The following is a 19,979-nucleotide window of genomic DNA, read 5'->3' as shown; positions in this document are numbered from 1 at the left end:
CTTAATATCTCCACTAGGTGGCAGTAGAATGTTATGGATACAAGGAAAACTTCACAAATGAGTTTTGATAAACCAGGCCATTTATTATATTTAAATAAAAACGAACAACATCTACAATAAAATACAGTCAGAACTAAAGTGTATCTATCTACAAGGTTCACAGTGAAAGGCTATTTGGTTTATAAAAATGCTCATTCTCTACTACAGCATAAAGTATTTTACAGAGAAACAAGGTCCATACAAACATAACTGCCAATAGGTAAGTTCATCAGTTATTGTTAATATTATTAATAATAATAATTAAATAAACCTTTTAGCACAAACAGGATCAAACAGCTGCTGAGGCAGCACTTGGCAGCAAAGATCAGAATTAAAGTTGTACCATCAACACGCTGCTGTCTCTACATGTAGCCTCTGGTAACTCTTTTCTAAGTATAATAAAGTATAAAATTAAATATACTAAATTTAATTAATTAAAATAAAATTATTCATTTCCTCCTGTCTAACGTGAGAGTGAGTAAAACGTAAATCACGACCAAGTGCATGTCTGCTCATTGGCAACGTGGTGCAAAGCACTGAGGAATGTGACCCTGAACCCTGACGCTGAGGGTTGTGGTCGACGAGGCTGTTGGACGAAGAAGTGCTGAGAACATTCAACACAACGTGACTATTTGTACATGTGTGTAACAGAGACATGAACAATACAATAACTGTTAACAATAATAATGTTAGAATAATGTAATAATCTAAACCCACCCTTTACACTGACCTGTTGAAACATCATACTTAAGAATCTTCGTGCGAGAGAAGTTAAAGTTGAAAACTTGACAACACAGGGAACCTTTTCGAACTCCTGCTGCTGCCACTGACTCTTGAAGACTCTCTGACACGGAACATGCCGCTCAGACGTGTGTCTGTACAGTAAATCATCTGAGAAGTTCAGCTCTGCTCCTGCTCCTGTTTCCTTTTTAAGGTTTCTCCTGTGTTTGGATCCCAGGTCGAATTCATACTTAACCTGTTTGGATTCAGTTTGACTCTGAGGAATTTCGTCCTTCGTCAACCTGAGATCTGTTTAATCTGCCTTTTTTTAATCCATGCAAACCATGTTTTGTTGGAAGGTGGTTGAATATATATATTTACATTTTTGTTTTTACTTCCAATCATTCCTTTAGTTGACCCTTCATTCAGGACTTGATCTCAATGACTTTGATGAGTGGCAGGGCTCTGTTGGTCGGTGATGTTGGTGTGAGGGGTTTACTGCACAGAGGGGGATGACAAATAAAAAGTTCATGTTATGAGGTGTACTTGGACATTTAATGAAAGCATGAGCAGTAGACAGAGATCTTCTCAGGTCACCTGTAAACGATCTCTGGCTTGTTCTCAGTGGACTTCAGGGGAGGAGGGTTCTGGCCGGCCAGGAAATACTCCATGTGGTCATGCATTTCTCTGTTCTGCAACGAGAACAGGGTAATATACATTAAAGTGTGTGTTGGGGGGGTTTAACTGTGTGAAGGATTTACATCCTGGGTCAATTCAGTGCATTTTGGCCTTTAGTCTACGAAGTGTCATGCTTTAAGTTTAAAGGATAAGACTTCTGTTATTCTATTTTTTCCTAATTTTCAACGATTTGCACGAAAAGACCAAATCAAACAAAGTTTTAATCTGCCGCTCAGTACTTTTTGACATTCCCATCATGTGTGGGTTTCAGCCCTGGGCTTATCTGTGTCTAATCAATACATATGAATACATTATCAAACAGGCCAAAATATAAAAAGAGAGATTCACCAAAAAGAAGTAAACAGTGCATAACCCATATTTGATTTGTGCTTGTGTATATCATGATGAAGTAACAGCACCGTGTCGCTCACTGGTGCTTCTGTGAAAGCTTTTGGAAAACAATGGACGTCTATAGCACAAGGGAATAAGCTCTACGAGACACAGTCAATACTGAGGCTCAGTGACAATAAAGACGTCTAAGTGGGAACAACCCTTTAGTGGATTTACTGCTATCTTTTTTAATGAATGCAGGGATATTGCCGGCTCCAGACCTCAGCTTCCAGGAAAGCCACCTTCTCCTCCAGGTCCCCGATGACTCGATCTCTCTCCTGGATGACGGTCCGAGAGTTCTGCAGCTGAATCACAGACAAAACAGACAAAGTGAGGTACTCTAGAGAAACAGCTTCGTCCAACAGGCGCAGACGCAGCATCACTTATTGTTTTGTCTCACCACACATTTCCGCTCGGCTCCACTCCCTTGAATCAATAAGGCTCTTTGTGTCCGCCTCCTCTAAATCTAATATCCTCATTAATTGCTTCCTGTGTGTTTGTGGGCAATATAGACATCGCTTGCATTGTGTGTCTCTGTGTGTGTCTGTGTGTGTCTGTGTGCACCTTGCATACTAACCTGTTCGATCATGTGGCGGACCTTCCTCTGCTGACTCTTCAACATGTCGTCAAGATGGTGGATCTTTTCCTTCAGGATGGCCAACTGCTTCTCCAGCTCGGCACACCTGCAAACACAAAGATCATATGAGGGAAGTCTCTCAAACTAATAACAATTTATCAAATATTAGTTTGTAATCTTGACTAGATGAGGGCACGTTATTTGTATTTTGCTATTTTGGAAGTTTCAATCTAACAAATTCATATTTAGGATTATAGTCTCTCATATTAGATAAAATATCAGTTGGTTTTATTTAAGTTGGCACATGATAAAACTATCAGTGAAACAAATAATATAATATGACAACTTTTGTGTTTTCCGTCTCACCTCTGCTCCCTCTCCTCCCCTTCCTCCCTGCTCGCTCTCAGCTGCAGCAGCTCCAGCTCCCCTGCTGCCATCTTGTCTTTGAGGAGGCCGCTCTCGTTCTCCATGCCTCCCAGCAGCCTCTGCAGCTCCTCCACCTGCAGCCCTCTCTCCTCCGACTGGTCCTCGGCCTTCTGCAGCCGCTCCGACTGCTCGGCCAGACGAGTGTGGTACTCATTGGACTCGGCCTGTGAGGGAAACCAGAGTGTGAGGATGGATTAAGTTTATTATAGACACACTATTAAGCTGGAATGGAACGCAGTAGAACGTTTTTTTGGGGGGGGCAAGACAACTTAAAACTTATCGTTCCTTATTAGTACATGAGCTGAGGCCTAGATACTAATTTTAAGCAAGTAAAAAGTACATTAACTCTATAATATCACACTGAAAAAGGAGTAGAATACAGTAAAGACAACTAAAAATAGTCAGTGTGCAAATACAAAAATATGGAGAAACTGCTCATAGCTAAAAAAATATATAAATAATTTAAACAAATAATTGTGGATAGTGGAGACACAGCTAAAGTAACACCCCCGAAAACCCCCACATTTTTTTAGAAGAAAATGTTGCAAATTATAAAGAATTTAAGATTGACAGCATAACTTAATATGAGCTAAAGGTTAAAAGAAAATGGTTAAATAAATGTAACTAACACAATAAACAGGGTTAAGAACAAGGCCATCGTTACAGCACATGACAGATCAGCCTGTGGTTAATTGTAAGACTGTGTCCCTTCATGACCTGACACATTAATGTACAGTAGAGCAAAGACCCAAACACAGGAGCACAGGAGGAAGGATGATGAATCCTGAGATGACACTGAGAGATAATGAGGAAGAATAAAGGAGAGAGCAGCAGCAGAGAAGTGACTCATCGCTGCAGACAGGAAATCGAGTCATGTTACTCGTCTCATGAGCCAGACCTGCAGCCGCTCCCTCTCCTCCTGGTGCCTCTTCTCCATCTCCTTCAGCTGCGTATACAGACGCTTGGTCACCTCCCTCAGCTTCCCGCTCTCCTCCTGATTATCTGAAACCTGAGAGAACGGGCAGACAGAAAGTGTCGTGCTCAATTAGGCTTATCCAGGCAAACCACTTGAACCTGAGGGCACGGCAGGTGCTAACAAACAGCTAGAGGCGAAGCCGCCGATAGGATCGCTATGTGTTTAAAAGGCTGTTTGGTCAAGCCTGAGGTAACAAAAGCATTTCCCAGACGTCTGTTAAATAGCGGAGAGATAATCTTTAATCTCCAGGCTCTGCTTGAGGTGGTCAAAATACTTCTCGTAAACACGTACACAGTACACAGTACACGTTGCATTCCGGAAATATCTATTTAGAAAGGAGGGCAGCGTAAAGTGACCCTAGTTTACTTGTATATGACACATACAGGTCAGTGGGTATCGATAACCTCAGTGCACACACACTCACTCCCTGCTACAACACTTCCTCCTTGCAGATAATGGTGTTGTGTTACAGGAGATGTACAGAGTCTAGAATAATGCACGAGGAAATACGATATCCTGTGTGTGTGTGTGTGTGTGTGTGTGTGTGTGTGTGCGCATGCTATTAGAGTGTCAGTGAGACTTTTGCACTTTGTTATCATCTTTAGAGAGTCTAGCACCCTCTGAGGAGCAGCAGGCAGTTGGCTGGAGGCCCAGACATTTCTTCCCCCATTATGAACGTTGTATCTGTCACTTCAACACACATTTGAACGCAGCAAAGCTTGTTTTGAGCTGAAATTACTTTCTCATGCTTCATTCACATGAAACCGATGAATAAACGCATCATAAAAACCACAGCAACACTTTTCTGAGGACGTTAGAAAGAGCAGAGTTGTGATGAGCTTACATGAGCTTTAGAGGCAATGAGAACAGTGTTGCTATTGGAGACGGCCGGTTGGCTGCTGGGTAGATTGACCCTGAAGCCATTGGCGGGACACTGAAGAAGAGAGCAGCGGCTGGTTAGTGGTGTTAGTCATGTATTTCTTCTTTTATGAAATGTACAAATGCTTCGATGGGTGAGAGCTCAAAGCACTGCAACAGGAAAAGACACGTCAGATGCCAGACAGATTACAAGAGGATCTTTATCCGCCACATACAGAAGCTTCAAGAATATAATTAAATTTAATTATTCTAGAAAGTTCTCACATTGCAGAAGAGGAATTATGCATTTTATGTCCTACAGTTTCGGCACCACCCTGAAAGTCAAACATCTCTCCCACTGATGCAGAAGGTGTTTACCTTGTTGTTGTTGCTGTTCTGCCTGGCTGCCATCTGCTCTCTCAGAGACTTCAGACAGTACCTCACCTAGAAACAAAAACACATCACGCATTAAAACAACGTGTGTGTGTGTGAGCGGCAGAAACATCACCGTGTCCTTCACCTTATTCAACCCGTACATTTGAAAAATAATCCTAAAACAAACACACACAGAGTTGAGTTCTCTCCCCTCGGGGCTGAATGTTGACTCATTGTCTAAATATGGCATTGCTCAGCTCCGCCCGTCACACACTGACCTCCTGAATCTGCGACACCTCGTCCGTGAGCATCCTGACACTCTGTGCCTTCCTTGGACAGGATTCAAGGTAAACCTAGGAAGCACATCGATAAGAGCACGCCAGATAACACAGGGAGTTACAGTTTAGTTCCGGTAAACATGAAGGGTTGACACACAACTACACAAAACAGGCAAACATGCTCAAATACCTTTATGACTTCGACTTTTTCTTTAGTGGGAGTGATGAGTTCACGTGTTTCGTCCTGCTCTTCTAGTTTTTGTGGCAGCACTACTGCTATGCTGCTGTCCTTCATTCGAACAAAAAGAGAAGTTCAGAAAAGGTTCCACCCTCCACTATTCTTCTTTTAGTTCAGCAAACAATAAGAAAAAAGTTGCTTCCCCTCTTTTCATCCCGTACCTTGTTGCCGAGCCTCTGCTGGGTGCAGCCGGACTGATGCTGATCTTGTAGAGTGAGTCTAAGCCGCCTGCATCGGTCCTGAAGTGAAAGATGAGAGGATAAGAGAAACTAGATGAGTAAATGGAACAGGGGGTTACGGGAAAAACCACCAATGTCGAGAAAGACGAGGGAGCCTGAAGAGAAAGTCACCAATAACAAAGAGGGCGGAGCAGGGACAGAGGGAGGGGGAACTTTTTGGGCCATAAAACTTCTCCATACTGAAGTTCCTCTGTGGACGCCTCAGAGTTACACTGTGAAACCATAGCAACCAACGCTGAGGAGACATTTCCACTGAAACCACAGGACCTGGTCTGGTGATTATAACCAAACACAACACGACTCACTGGAGAAAATGAAAACAGTCCGGCAGAGGCCAGAAATACCAACACGCAAAACATCAACGGCTACTGAGTCACTCTCAAACCAACTCTGTCGCCTTGGCAACAAAAACTAATCGTGTAATTGTCTCTCATGCTTTCATAACTTAATTTTAAAACAACACATGCAGACTCTATTCTGTATATAGATGCATGTATATTATTCCATGTGCATGTTTTTTTTATCGAGTCCACATCCATCTTATACTCTCCTATTATAGGCTGTTCTGTAGTCATATCTTTTATTTTGTATTCTATTCTATAAATACAGATGATGACTCACTCATTCATTCTGTGCCCTTCTGACTTCTCTATAGCTCCTTTATTTTTAATTGTACACTGTTCATCACTCAGTTCAGGACATTTCTATTTTCTTAATAACAAGCAGACACTTCCCTTTATTGACTGTAGGCTATGAGCTAATTCATCTAATCTAATACTAATCAAGTGCAACTGATTTGATTAATGTTGCAGAACTTCATCGAGCTACAACATCTTCAGATCATCCATTGAGTTTGGTCTAATGTCATAAACAAAGATAAAACACATGGACGTACTTTCTGTACAGTTTACTTATTCAGACTATTATTACAGAGATAAACAAATCATTTAATAGATATTATCACAAAAACTATATCTGAGTCTTGCTGAGACATGTTTAGTTTAATACACAACGCACCTGGCCCTTTTTTAATGTAAAGTTTTCTTACATAACAAAAGTACAAAGTGCACGTCCCACAGCAAATGATGCAAATAAAGGGACAACGCCCATTCAGTTGTGTTGTCTTTTCTCTTGAATGTGCAAAGAAAACAACAAATGTTTGGCTCTTTGACAAAACCTCAACTTCAGGTGGACAATGGTCCAGGTGCACGTGAGTTATGTAACCAGTGTGTCTCTGTATGTACTGTACATGGAACACACTGTAGCTGTATGTAATGAATGTATGTTATAAAAACTCAACTGCTATTATCAGTCATTATTTGGGGCGGACGCCTTTGTCTTGCTGCTGTGGTTTCTATCATCAGTGGCCTTAATTAAACATTGTGTGGGTGTTTGCTACAGACTCATCTACAAATCAGACCAAAGGCTAAGCTGCACAAATGGAACATAATTTAACAGCTAAGACAAAAAAAGTCCTGTAGACAGCGAGACAGAAATGATCTTTACTTCCTTGCTGATTTCTTTTTTTTGTGTTAGTCTGTAGTTAAGTGGGACTAGCAGTCCTCAGTGAAAGACAAATAATAATAATACATTTTATTTCACAGTGACTTTATAGACACAGAAAGACACTTTACAATATAAACTGATGAAGAAGCACACGTATAATTAGAGTTAAAAGTAAAACCAATGTTAAAATCAGGTTAAGACTCACAGACAGTTCATCATATTAACGGCTACATAGAGGATATGCTGGTTTGTTTTTCTCCCATTGACTATAGATGTGACAGGAGAACACTATGTGTTTACTGTTGCTATGTGTCAAACCACTGGCAGCTGAAGCTTCACCCATAAAAATAATATTTTCGGGGGCGAGCTTTCCATTTTCCACCTGAGAGTTATTTTAACAAGTTTGACAAGCAGGTGTTACTCTTACACGCTACATAAAATGCAACGAGAGACAGATGTTGTTAAATCACGCTGAAGGACGTCGTGAGTCGACTTTGTCTTATCAATTAAACCTGCATTCAAATTTACATCCACACACTTAAACACCCGTCTCCATAACATCCCATGTTTTAATATCACCTGTTAACGTGGCCAATTGAACTGCAGCAACACTTTGTGATGCTGCTCACACGGTGTCACACTGTTCTCCTCATTAAGTCATTTTACACACCTTTAATTGCTGCCTGTGCGAATGACATATGCAGGAATGATAACGAGGCACCGACACATTCTTGACATTCCAAAGACTGCTGTCAGCTTGAAGGCTGAAGACGGTGACACAACAGTAAATCTTCACAGTGAACTATACGACAGCAAACCTCTGATTTTAATTAAGACGGCTATCAATAAAACTGGAGATGCACCAGATTGGTGTTCCCTTTCTAATACTCGAATTTGCCAATACCAATACTTGAGCTCTGTATTCCAATTCCAATCGTCATCACTAATGTTGGTATTGTTTGTATGATTACATGAGGTTGCAGTAAACCACACACTTGTAGACAAGAGGGTGCAGATTTCTATGGTAACTGCTTTTATGTTTCAAAAAACAAATAAACAAAGAGTCGATCGTACTTATAAGTCGATTTCTAAATCTACATGTTTATAATTAAATATCTGACTATAAAGAAGTAGTTGTTGAGCACCCAGCTGCTGACCTGGTTGAGCATGTGCCTCATGTACAGAAGCTTTATGGAAGCTCTCTCTTCCCATTTAATGCTTAAACTCTGTCCTATCAGTCTTATTGCCCAAAACAATATTGGTTGCATAAAACTGTATGTGTGGGAAAGAAATCTACTACATATCCATATATCTGAAGTATTCTTATCAAATGAGAAAGATATATGCAGTAGATTACAGAACATTTGAATCTTTTTTGTAACTTTGTGTGTGTGCATACCACACATAAATAAACCTGCGTGCCAATGAGTGGAAACTGTTGTCGAGGGTGTGTGAACATGCAAATCACGCAGACTTAGAAGAACAAAGCCGGTCAACCCGTGTGGCGAACATATTTAGCTTCGTACGTAAGCAACCAGTTCTCCGGTTGGCAAGTCAAACACAGGATAAATGCTTTAGCGTGTGATTGGCAGTTCTTTGTGTGTAATTGCGTTGTCTGAAAAAACCATCAGAGCCGGGGCAGCGACACGAAGGCCAGTATTTCACTCTGAGGTCTGAGGGAGTGACAGCTCCAGGGCTTCTCTCTCCCCCAGAGACACAGGGGAGAGGATGGTACAGAGACACACCCAGGGGGGTGCAAACTATGCACAAAAACACAATGTTCTGCACCCCCCACCAAACGCTGCGTTACTCTGGAACCAACATGTATTCATTTCACAATATAAATAGATCGATAATAAGTTACCGGTTCGCAATATATTCCTGAAAAATGTACTGTTTTGGGTTAAAAAAATCACTCATACTACAGTCTCAGTAGATATATATACTCGATACATTTTGGGCATGTAATTTCGAGCAGGGGCCTGGGAAACTAACACATTTTAAGGAGTTGAGGTTTTCCATCCTCCCCCAGGAAACTCCTTCTTTCCACAGCATATGGTAAATATAAAATCCTTTGCAGAGGTAAGTGGATCAAAACTCCCACACACGGTCTCACTCTCAGTGATATATTCATTTGCGACGTTTAGGCAAAAACAATCTTGTTCTAGCACCAAAATGTTTCACTATAAGTGAGACCGTGTGCGGCAGTATTAAAGGTTTGATGCATCACTGCTTCAAAATCATTGGCTGCATGTACCGTGTGTATTGGAGACAACATCATCACAACATTATGGAAACAGCCTCAACAAATGGTTATGAAATAAAGTAAGATTGATTTACGACCGCTCCCATGTAAGGTGATCATTAGGCGTCATTACAGGACAAATATACTTGTGATCTCGTTCCAAGTTCAAATAAAAAATTTAATCACTGCATAATTTAGAGGTTCTGTCCTTTTTTAATGAGAAACAGTTTTTCATGTAGTGACAAGAGAATTTGAGAGAAAATGTGTTCGGTGACGGATATGAAGAGATGGGTGTGTTTGTGTTTCCAGAGAACAGGTTGTTATCTTAGATGCAGCAGTACACTGTTTAATAAGCTTGTTTTGTTCTGATGCAAATGTTTGCACGTGCGCCTCTCTGCGGCATGGGCATGTGCAAACTTATACTGTACTTTTCCATCAAGTATAATGGAATCAGCCCTTTCATCTGTTCAAAGCATTAACAGTGTAATAAATATCTGCCTTGAGTGTTGAGGCCAACAGGTAGAAACTTCTGAGAGCGGAGGCCTGTCCGTGCAGCTCAGGGAACGCTTAATTAACATTTCCACTGAATTTCTAATCTAAGAGGAAGAGAAAACAAAGTCTGTGAGGTTCAGTGGTATCCCTGGGTTTCTCTTACATAACACAAGTTTATATTTACATATAAACTTACAAAACAAATTAACCTGTTCAATTAATCATTGTGAAAATAGCTTTGAAGATCACTTCAACAAAAGTAATCGAAGTGTTCCGGTGTTCTCCCTTCAAGGCTTCAATCTAAGTTAGATTCTGATCAGGTCGATAAGATCAAAGAAACAAACTTGGAGTTAAATTCTCGAAGTCTTTCACAACACTGCATAAAGACTACGACTTAATTCAAACAAGGAAACCACAGCTACTCTTCACAGTCACAAACTGGCACTCATCAGAGCACATACCTCAGCCAAGGCCATACAGTCTGCTTAAATTAAATCGAGCTGCACCTTGTTCACACACTCACAGATATCAGTCCCTTATACATTTATTTAAATGTTTCTTTCATCAAGATCTATAAATTATTCCCTGGGAAAATGGAGAAAATGACAAACACACCGTCTTGCAATGTTAAAGAAGGTGAGATAAATAAATCCTGCATCCAACCAGGACCCATAACGCATCCTTCCAGCGAATCTGTAAACTCCTTGAGAGAGGGAATAAAGAAAGTGTTTCTTCAGACACTGCAAATAATCTATACTGTTCCATCTTTAACATATGTAATTAATGATTCATGAAGAAAACTGTCCAAAACAATGTATGAGTCAGTCTTAATGTTCATGTTATGTGCAAACAGGAAACACAGGAGGTCTGATAAGTGCTTCAGAGTAAAGTGCAGTCGATAAATGTCACATTATTATTTCTCTTACGTTTAAAGACTGATCTTTTGCTCCTGAGTGAAGTTTGTGCTTTTAAACTCTTCTTTATGAGCACAGAATAACAAACACATGACAAAACATTTTACAAATCTGACGTAGAGTAGATCAATATGTGTTATACCTCCTCAGTGTGTTTACACAATGCACAAGTATTATATCAATATATATTGGATTTTTGTTATATTGCTATTGACTAAAATTACATTGTGACAACTATTGATACTGTTTTATTGCCCAGCCCTAAGAGGAAACAAGTACATCAGTGCACGCAAGCTTTGAATATTATATGAGTGGAGGGACGAGTATAGAAGAGTACAGCCTGATGCATATTTACAGATATGGAGGTGATATCACTGCTTAAGAGTCAGAGTCTCCTCTAACCTCCAACAATCAATACAACCAATCCCAGTTATTACCTCTCAACATATGATATCACTGCTGTAAAGACACAACAACACTGACTAAAGGATCGACCAGGCATCGCTATAAATATATATCCTTGATTATTTTAGCACAGCTAGAAGAAGAAAATTGGCGTACGATAAAATCATTTGTATGATGTCAGATGACTATTTGCAGCAGCACATCTGTGTCTTATCTTTACTTCTGTCCCAACAGCGAGTTCACGTCAAAGTGTGAAAATCCATCCGTCTCCGACTGCTGTCATAACAAGGTACGTTTTATAAGCAGGCAGCACAACGACACATGCTGCCAACGATAAGTCCTAAAACACATACAAACAACAGGGGGGATATCAAGATCACCATTGCTTGTCACACACGCTCATCACAGGCTTTCCCCTTTCTCATGATCTGCAGTGTGTGTCATCATTACAACAGAAAATGAGTCACTTTTCCATAGTATAACTGACAAATGCGAGGTAAGTCTAAAAAGTTCCAAGCCTGTCAGGATAAACTATGTCTGCTCCGGTTCCTCTGTGTCAAATATAATAGATTTTATCCTTTTTTATTATTATCATCTCCTTTAATCTCTTTAACTCTTTCCTTCTGCTTGAAAATTGCTTGAAACTGTTTTCTGATTTTAAATTGATCTGTCCCAATGTTGTCTCTGTCCCGGTGCAGCACCTTGCATCGATCTCTGTGTATTGACACGTCTGCGTAATTCACGTTAATCTAAGAAAGCAAAACGTGTTGTTGCCTCCATATTTTTAAGTGTCTCTTTTGTTTCAACGGCGAAAGACAAACCAAAATGAATCATACAACCAAACACTACCAAACAGACAAAACTACAGCCCCGAGTACCATCATGCGTTTCACTCCACAAACCCTTCACTTTATCTGACAAAGATTACTCTTGTATCTACCTGGGCAGACGGAGCTGTGCGGGACACGTCTCACTGATGTTCAGGCAGCTGCGATCCAGACGCTCTGTGCATGTGTGACTAACTGCGTGGGAAACCGCGGCTGTCTTCCCTTACTAGGCTGGGTGAGGCTCCGCCAGCTGCCCAACCCTCTTTCCCTCCAGACATGTTCCCCAGTCGCTGAGCTACAGCGCCAGTCTGAGGGTCATTCTGCGCTTCACCTGCAGGACTGCGATGCCTCATAAACAACGGAAAGAACTGGAGGAAACATTTCCACTGATTAGATTAAACAAAGTCCTGGAAAAAGAAGTTTGTTTAATGGAGAATCTAAACTGTCACATTTTGAAATAGCATTAAAGATAGAATATGTAACAATTCCTCATTAAAATGTCTCAAACGACGAGATCTATGTTATATGTTTGTTAACTTGTGAACTAACCTTTTAATTGCATCTTGTCTGCTTTACCTATGGCTTTTCTGATTTCTGCTGTAATTTCCGGGGCAAACAAAGTACGACACAGGACACACACTGCTAGCTAGTTAGCCAGTCGCCAGTTTGTTTTTGTCCACTGTTTGTATTCATCTCTCAAAATGGATGAAGATTATTCATTGCCGTTTGCTGCGTAATGTAAATCTGTGAACATGATTTGCATCTGAGTCGAGTCCGGTAGATTTCAATGAGCAATGCTGGCGAGGACAACAGCTCCCATGATCCCACACTCTTTAACGACGTCATCAAACTAGGTCCTTTGTTATTTTCATTTTGATTGAGAGACCGCGAGTGACCAAAGTTACATATTGTACGTTTTAACTCATAGATCGTACTTTAACTTTATCGACCAAAGAATTTCCTCCACATTTTATTTGAATAACCGAAAAACAACACTGGACATGTGGCCAGTGATTCTGGAAACTTTTAACCTATACTCTTTGTCAAACACTTTCAATCATTCAAAGTCAATGACTGACCTGGTTAAACCTTGATACTAAATGTGTGCAAACACACACTAATATATAACTCAGGAGAATATGTGACCAACAGATAAAACTGTGGAATGAAGACGGCCTCATTTATCTGCCACATGGTGACAGTGGTAGGTAGCAGGACAGTGAGGAATGTGTGCTGTGGTTTATGTAAGAGAGAGATTAATGAAGCGTCTTTATATAACAGTAACTGGCTTGGTGAGTGTGTGCTGTATAAACAAATGTGCAAACCAAAGTCAAATGCCACAGTTCAAATATGCTCATTCCTCTGTGTGTTGGTGTGTGTGTGTGTGTGTGTGTGTGTGTGTGTGTGTGTGTGTGTGTGTGTGTGTGTGTGTGTGTGTGTGTGTGTTTAGGTATCTGAAACTTCAAAGGTTAAACTTCCATCAGTGGAAAACTTCATGTTATTCATTACAATTTAATTTAATCATTAAATTAGTCTGGAAATGTCTCTGGAAATCTTTAATTGATTTATTAATCAACAATCAACCCTGTTTTTTTTTTAGAAGTGTATGAAACATACATAGTTTCCGTACTTAATTGGCCAAGGTGAGAAAAAAAAAACATTTGGGGAATTGAGATGGTCACGTTATACCATTTCTTAAATATCATCAAATTAACAGATTCATAGAGAACATAATTAGCAGATTAATTTACAATACAACAATAATGCAATCAATGGTTGCAGTCAAAATCAAGAATAATCAATTTACAATTATATAAAACCATTATATTCCACATAGTATGTTTATAAAGGTGCAGGACATGACAGCTCCCCAAAAGGGAGGTCAAAGCGTCTTGATTGCCCCCTGGTGGCTGACTGCAGTATAGATGATAAAGCCCACTTCTTCCATGTTAGTAGCCTAAAAAGTACAGTACATTTTTTTCTCAAATATTCTTACCACACTGATGTATTTTTCATGTAATTTGGGTTTTAATTAGTTATTTGATGCTACATGTCATGTGTAATGTCATGATTGACAGTCTCTGGGATAATTTGGCCTCATTTGGGAGGAGGTGGAGACGTGTTGTCTATCGTCCTCTACAGTCTACGTTATGACTTTGTGTCCTGCTGCTTTTGTTTTCAGTTTTGCGTGTTTGTTCGTGCTTGATAAGCAAACTTCCAATATGAGCAGGTGTTTACTAAACACAGTTTAATTTCCCAGGCTGCTTGTATGTAGCCGCTAATCTTTTTGTTGACAGTGCAAACATGCCCTTTAACAGTGTTGCTAACACACACAAAAGACTTAGAGTGGATCTGTCTCATGTAGCCATGTAAAAAAAAACACATTACAATCCAGCAAAGCTATTTTAATCACATGTTTTTGCTCCTGTCAGTTTGTTCTCACACGATGACAGGACACACATGAACTAAAATGCAATTTGTCAAGATCAGGAAGAAAATGGTTTCACTCCTAAATGTGCTTACGTGGAATAAAAAGGGTTTCAGTTTTGAAAACGGAAAACAAGAGTGCATGAGAGGCCAGCGCTCATGTTTACAGTGTAATGACAGGACTGACAGAAAAATAACACATTCCTCTGCAACCAGCGACAAAACAACACATCTTAAATCACATCTTTAAAAACGTTAAGCTGGTGACTTCATTTCTTCTATGATTAAATCTCACAGAACCTCACAACAATCCAAAAGGACCAAAAAAAAAACTCAGACACTGTTTTTTATCTAATCAGTTGTTGCAGCGAATAGAAACTGTCATCAAAGAAAAAAAGGCTTTTGCATCACAAGTCTGTATTTGTCCGAACACGACTGACTGTATGCTCCCCTTCCTGCCGGATGTCTGACTAAATAAATGATTTGTCGATGCATGCAACCTTCCCTGTGTGCACGAGGCTATTATGACAAGACACAACAACCATATGTTAATGACTGCGAGTTATGTTTTGTTTAACCTGTTCTTTAGCTAACCCCTGGTCTGTGTGACTTTAGTAGATAGTCGTCAAACTTGGACAAGAAAGTGTGCAATGACAACAATGTGCAATAAACTCAGGTGAGCCTTGACAATGCCTCAACTTATTCAAAAATGTTACAATTATTTTTAAGCACCAAAACATGGCCGGAGGGTGTAGCTAATGATTTTACCATCTAAACTGAATTTGAAGTAGGTTGTTCAGACTTGTTTCAACATATCAATTCATTGTTTAATACCTGTTAAAGAGCATCAGCTTTTCTTTGCTGTATCTGATAGCAGGTTAATGCGCCATTGAAAGTGTCATGTATACAATGAATAGGTGAACTTAATAAAGATTCATATATAAAGTGAAGTAAGTGATGTGTAACTTGTGTATCAGTGCAGTCACACCTGCTCTTTGACCTACATTGTCAGTAATAAGAGATCATGAACCATTTGGGATCACTGGATCTCAGCCCTTTGAGGGGATCAGGGATATCAAGTCATCTCAACTGCATTCACCTTTTTCACAAGTTCTAAAACACAATCATTTGAGTCATGAAATACAGCCACTCCCACTATGTGAGGTTCATACTATAATAGACAACACCGGCCATTTTGGCTATATCATGTAACCCTAATACAAAATAAAATGATCAAATAAATGATCAAATACATTTAAAAATATATCTATATTTAGACTTATTGTCTTTATATTTCCAAAATTGACTTAATTATTTGAATTGTTCCTCTTCATAACATATTTTTTACAGATTCTTTATGGCACTGTTATGACTCCATATCTCCTGACACCATGTGATTGGTGAAAGTGACTTATCTTCTAATTTAGTTTTTGGATTCAAAGGTCACATTTATACATGACGTACATATGAAGCTATAAAATGTGGCTTAATAAACATGTAGGGTTTCAGGTGTGTGTCTTTGTATGTAAAATGAAAGACGTACTTTGAATTCAGAGAGTAAACAGAGTCCACACATGTGACTGACAGGTTTATACAACACGTGTGCCTGAGCGGCGCAGACACGTTACAGTTACATTACACCGGACAGAGACAGTCAAAATACTTTTTTATCGTAATAAAAGTATACTTTGTATCGTTACTCACGCTATTGGAGTTTTCTTCTTCTCCTCTTCCCACAGTCTGCGTCACTCCTCCGCTCATCTTCTCAGGCGGAAACCAATTCAACAGATACAAAAATAAATTAAAAACTTAAACAGTCACAGATTAAGTTTCTGTTTCCTTCTTCTTCTGCTTCTGCTTCTTTTTTTCCCTTCTTCTTCTTCTTCTTCTTCTCCTTTTCCTCCTCCTTCGTCTCGCTCTTCTTCTGCTTCTGCTTCCTCTTCTTCTCCTTCTCCTCCTTCTCCTCCTCCTTCTTCTTCGTGTGGCCAGGTGGAGGTTGAACCTGCAGGTCCTCTATGACCGCGCCTCATTTCAATGGAATGTACTGAATCATCACTAAAGACGCAGCAGGCTCTTTGTACCACATCAAACTTACACCCTTCATTTGAACAATTATTTAATTATTTATATTTGACATCAGCTCTAATTTGCTTTAGCTACACACTTAAGTGTTTTTCATCCTGAGGGGACAAAGAAATGTAATTGAGGCTTGTTTTCTTTTGTAATAGTTTAACCATTAACGTCATCATAAATAACTATGAATAAAAATAAAAGGCAAACACAACTAAATATATAGAGCTTGAAAGAGTTATTAAGAAAATAAAAAAATGCACATCTTTTCTGCTTTATTTGTTCTGTAAAATAAGACGTATCCTATCGACAAACATATACCCAGATGTGTCCAAAAGGCTCATATCGGCTGGTGTCATCAGCCAAACAATAAATCTGTCAGGCTCTAAACGGTGGTAAGAAATACGCCTCTCAATACACAACAGTTGACAATTCAAGGAAACTTAATTCCATCAAAATGTCTTATTTATAGTGGGAATCTACAGGGATGATAAAGACTGATTTACTAGAAATAAACGTGTCTGACCTCAGAGAAGATGGTGACGCCTCCGTCCGGCAGACACTTGGCGTTGGCGCTGCCGAGCCGCAGCATTTTGCCGTCAGTCACCTGCCTGATCTTCTTCCACATTGACCCCATGTGCTTTCTCTCCTCATCTGTCTCGTTTCAACAACTTCTCTTCAACCTCTCTTCTCCATGTTTCCCTGCAACTCCTCTGCTGTTATAACAGCCACAGCACCAGGAACCTCACAGTGCCTGTGATCTGCTTCCAGCTAATTCTGTGTCAGACCTGCAAAGAGGATCTAGTCCTGTATGTAAACAGTGCAGTCACATGTCAGGTGGCTCCGGTGCCATTTACACTTGTGCTTATTTTCCTGTTTGGCCCGTGGCTGAACTCATTACCCTCTGCTGGCATATGGCTGGAAACTTTCTAGACACGTCTGACACATCAGCTCAGAGTACGTGTCCCACTTTCTGCAGTTGACAATGTACTGTTGCTGTGATGATGTGAGAACATTGTTGAATAATGGATCAAACCACTGAGAAACTTTTTGGTCGAAAACTTTATTAAAACTTATAGAGCATACTTTATTTAGACTAATATCACATTTTTTCAATGTGTTCAAAATGTTACGAGCATGAATTAGTACAAAACTCGGTTAAAGCTCATTTGACTGTTTAATTTAATTGTATTTGCTTGTGGTGACTTGCCTTCGGGGACAAGTGGCATTAAAAGAAATGAAAAGCTAATTCCGCACAAAGACCAGCATCTAATCCCCAAGTCAACTTCCATCATTTAAGCCTCTCACTTCACCATCTTCATCACAGTGTTTTCTCACTCAGGTTGACATCATGTAATTATGTTTTACACCTCGGCTGCAGACGTAATCCAACATTATAGGTTATTTGCTCTGCGCCACCAGCAGTGACTCTGTGCACCAGTGAATTCCAATAAGCTGCTGTGAATGCGGCACATCTGCTTTTGTGTCAGGCGCCTATTAAAGGTTAATAGATGAACGACGCCGATTCAAAAGGAAGCTTGTTTTTGAGAAGCCTGGCCCAAGGTAAACACGCACCAACGATTAATGACTTTGGTTTTATCAGATCAGAAGAAAGCTTTGTATTCTGTGCAATGCAAAGTTATTTTAAACCTCAAGTTTTCCACTGAAAAGGCTCAATGCCATTCAGTTGTGGTACATTTGCAAAATATGTCTGTTTAAAGTTTAGACACAGGTGAATTAACAGCTGTGGCTTTTCTATTATGTTCTGAACTTCAAACTGAGCTCAAATTTAAACTTATGTGTGTAAATGTTAATACTGTCATTTATTCTCCCTTTTTTCTTGAAGGGTTCTAACTGCAAAGTTCAGTACTGGTGTAGAAAAGCATTTTTGCTTTGTCATTAAAATTCACGACCAGCGACAAGAATGCTGATCAGTGAGGTCGTAAAGCTTCTGCTCATTTTCTCACACATCAACAAGGTGCACTGGAACATACCACTAATACTTTGAGTACTCTAAATCATGTTGAGCTACAGTAAAGTACAGAAAACGCCATAATTCACTGCATGGGCTGAACTTCAAAACCAGATATACTAGGCACACAATCAGGTTCTATCAGGACTGTGGAGGCCCCCGGCAAAAGAGACCAGAGGGGCCCTACATCAAACCAAACTGAGACCGCAGTCCCAGGAAAAACACTTTCACAACGTCGTGGTATCGTGCAAGAGGCAGCACTGGCAAGACAAGACAGTTGAGACAGCTTCTCTGTTTCGTGATATCGAACATGACTCACTGGGAAAAATTAAAAACAGAAAGGCAAATTCCTCTACTGGCAATGGGAGAGGAGTCGATTAAGAAATCTTTTAGCAGTTTCACCCACATTAAAAAACACGTTCACCTCCTACTTTTTGTGTAAAAGACAAGCAGCATGACCATAGCATCGTTCATCAAAATGGTTTCTTACAAAATTGTCGTTGCTGTGGATCGGCTGTTCCCAGCGGCCCCTTCTCAGCTCAGGGCCCCAGGTAGTAATGTGCTTTACCTTCGCTGTTGTAACGCCACTGCACACACTCATTTATTTTGACTGACTGAAATGAATGGACATCATATTGAAATTCATCATAATAATACAAATTTTTAACTTTATTTATGTAACACTTTTCAACAAATCATACGTTTTAAGAGGGAGATGCAGGAGGCAATGGATAAAACACCGAATTGAAAGCCTTTATCTTTTATTAACTACAAAGTGAAAGAAGAGAGCAGGTTTTCATTTACCCTGTGAAGACAGAGGAGGAGAAGATGAGCTGAGGTCAGAGACACAGAGGTGAGATGAGGTGGAGTCATGATTACAGCTCCATGTCTTCTGTGATTACTGTAAAGGATTACAGCCTCTGTGTGTCTGAGGGGGGAAACTCAGCTCGAGCGTGGAGAGACACTCGGCTGCCTCAAGATCCAGATTCAGATTCAGACAAGATGTATGTAGACTAGAACTGCGCTGGTTGGCAGAGGCAAACAATTGCAGGGCAGTGACTCTAGTTAACTCTAGTTTTTTTTGTTTTACACATTTCAACAATGTCTCACTGACTCCACACTGTTCTGATGAGGTGGGAAGGTCTGTAGCAGTCAGCCCAAGGAACTCGGTTCGTACAATATATTTTTGGATTCTGCTGAACATCAACATTAATTGTCAGCTCATTGTTTGTGACCCCATGACCCTCGATGCTTCCTGACAATGTACGAAATTCTATCTGACAGTAAACCCTGAGGCCTGCTGGGTTGGTTAGTAATGATAAGCCGT

At 40.0% G+C, this 19,979-nt stretch overlaps 1 protein-coding gene across 3 annotated transcripts; it reads right to left on the bottom strand.

The window, feature by feature from the left end:
- Window positions 1-62: 62 nt before the first annotated feature.
- On the bottom strand, window positions 63-17,464 carry tuft1b (tuftelin 1b). 3 transcript variants are annotated; one of them, XM_035183236.2, is made up of 13 exons: window positions 17,207-17,463; window positions 16,315-16,371; window positions 5,717-5,794; window positions 5,508-5,606; window positions 5,318-5,392; window positions 5,043-5,108; window positions 4,651-4,740; window positions 3,729-3,839; window positions 2,771-2,994; window positions 2,405-2,510; window positions 2,049-2,132; window positions 1,357-1,451; window positions 63-1,257 (listed from the first exon to the last, which is right to left on the bottom strand). In XM_035183236.2, the coding sequence occupies exons 1-13, from the start codon at window positions 17,315-17,317 to the stop codon at window positions 1,185-1,187; spliced, it is 1,269 nt and encodes a 422-aa protein (XP_035039127.1). In that variant the 5' UTR covers window positions 17,318-17,463; the 3' UTR covers window positions 63-1,184. The 3 variants fall into 3 exon arrangements, with proteins under 3 accessions (XP_035039127.1, XP_035039128.1, XP_047200163.1); XM_035183237.2 differs by lacking the exon at window positions 4,651-4,740 and having other exon boundaries at window positions 17,207-17,464; XM_047344207.1 differs by lacking the exon at window positions 17,207-17,463 and having other exon boundaries at window positions 5,508-5,601; window positions 16,315-16,332.
- Between the last annotated feature and the right edge of the window lie 2,515 nt (window positions 17,465-19,979).

This window comes from Hippoglossus stenolepis, chromosome 17 (assembly GCF_022539355.2).
Source record: "Hippoglossus stenolepis isolate QCI-W04-F060 chromosome 17, HSTE1.2, whole genome shotgun sequence".
Taxonomy (NCBI): Eukaryota; Metazoa; Chordata; class Actinopteri; order Pleuronectiformes; family Pleuronectidae; genus Hippoglossus; species Hippoglossus stenolepis.
The sequence above is the reverse complement of the archived record's forward strand: the minus strand, read 5'-3'. Positions and strand labels throughout refer to the sequence as shown.

Bases quoted from the DNA above. Each gene is read 5' to 3' on its own strand.
- tuft1b (XM_035183236.2), bottom strand. From the start codon at position 17,317: ATGGGGTCAATGTGGAAGAAGATCAGGCAGGTGACTGACGGCAAAATG. The intron at 5,795-16,314 runs GTGAGTAACGAT...CTTTCACTTCAG, and splicing joins AAGAAGAAAACTCCAATAGC to GACCGATGCAGGCGGCTTAG. The intron at 2,133-2,404 runs GTTAGTATGCAA...TCTGTGATTCAG, and splicing joins TCCGCCACATGATCGAACAG to CTGCAGAACTCTCGGACCGT.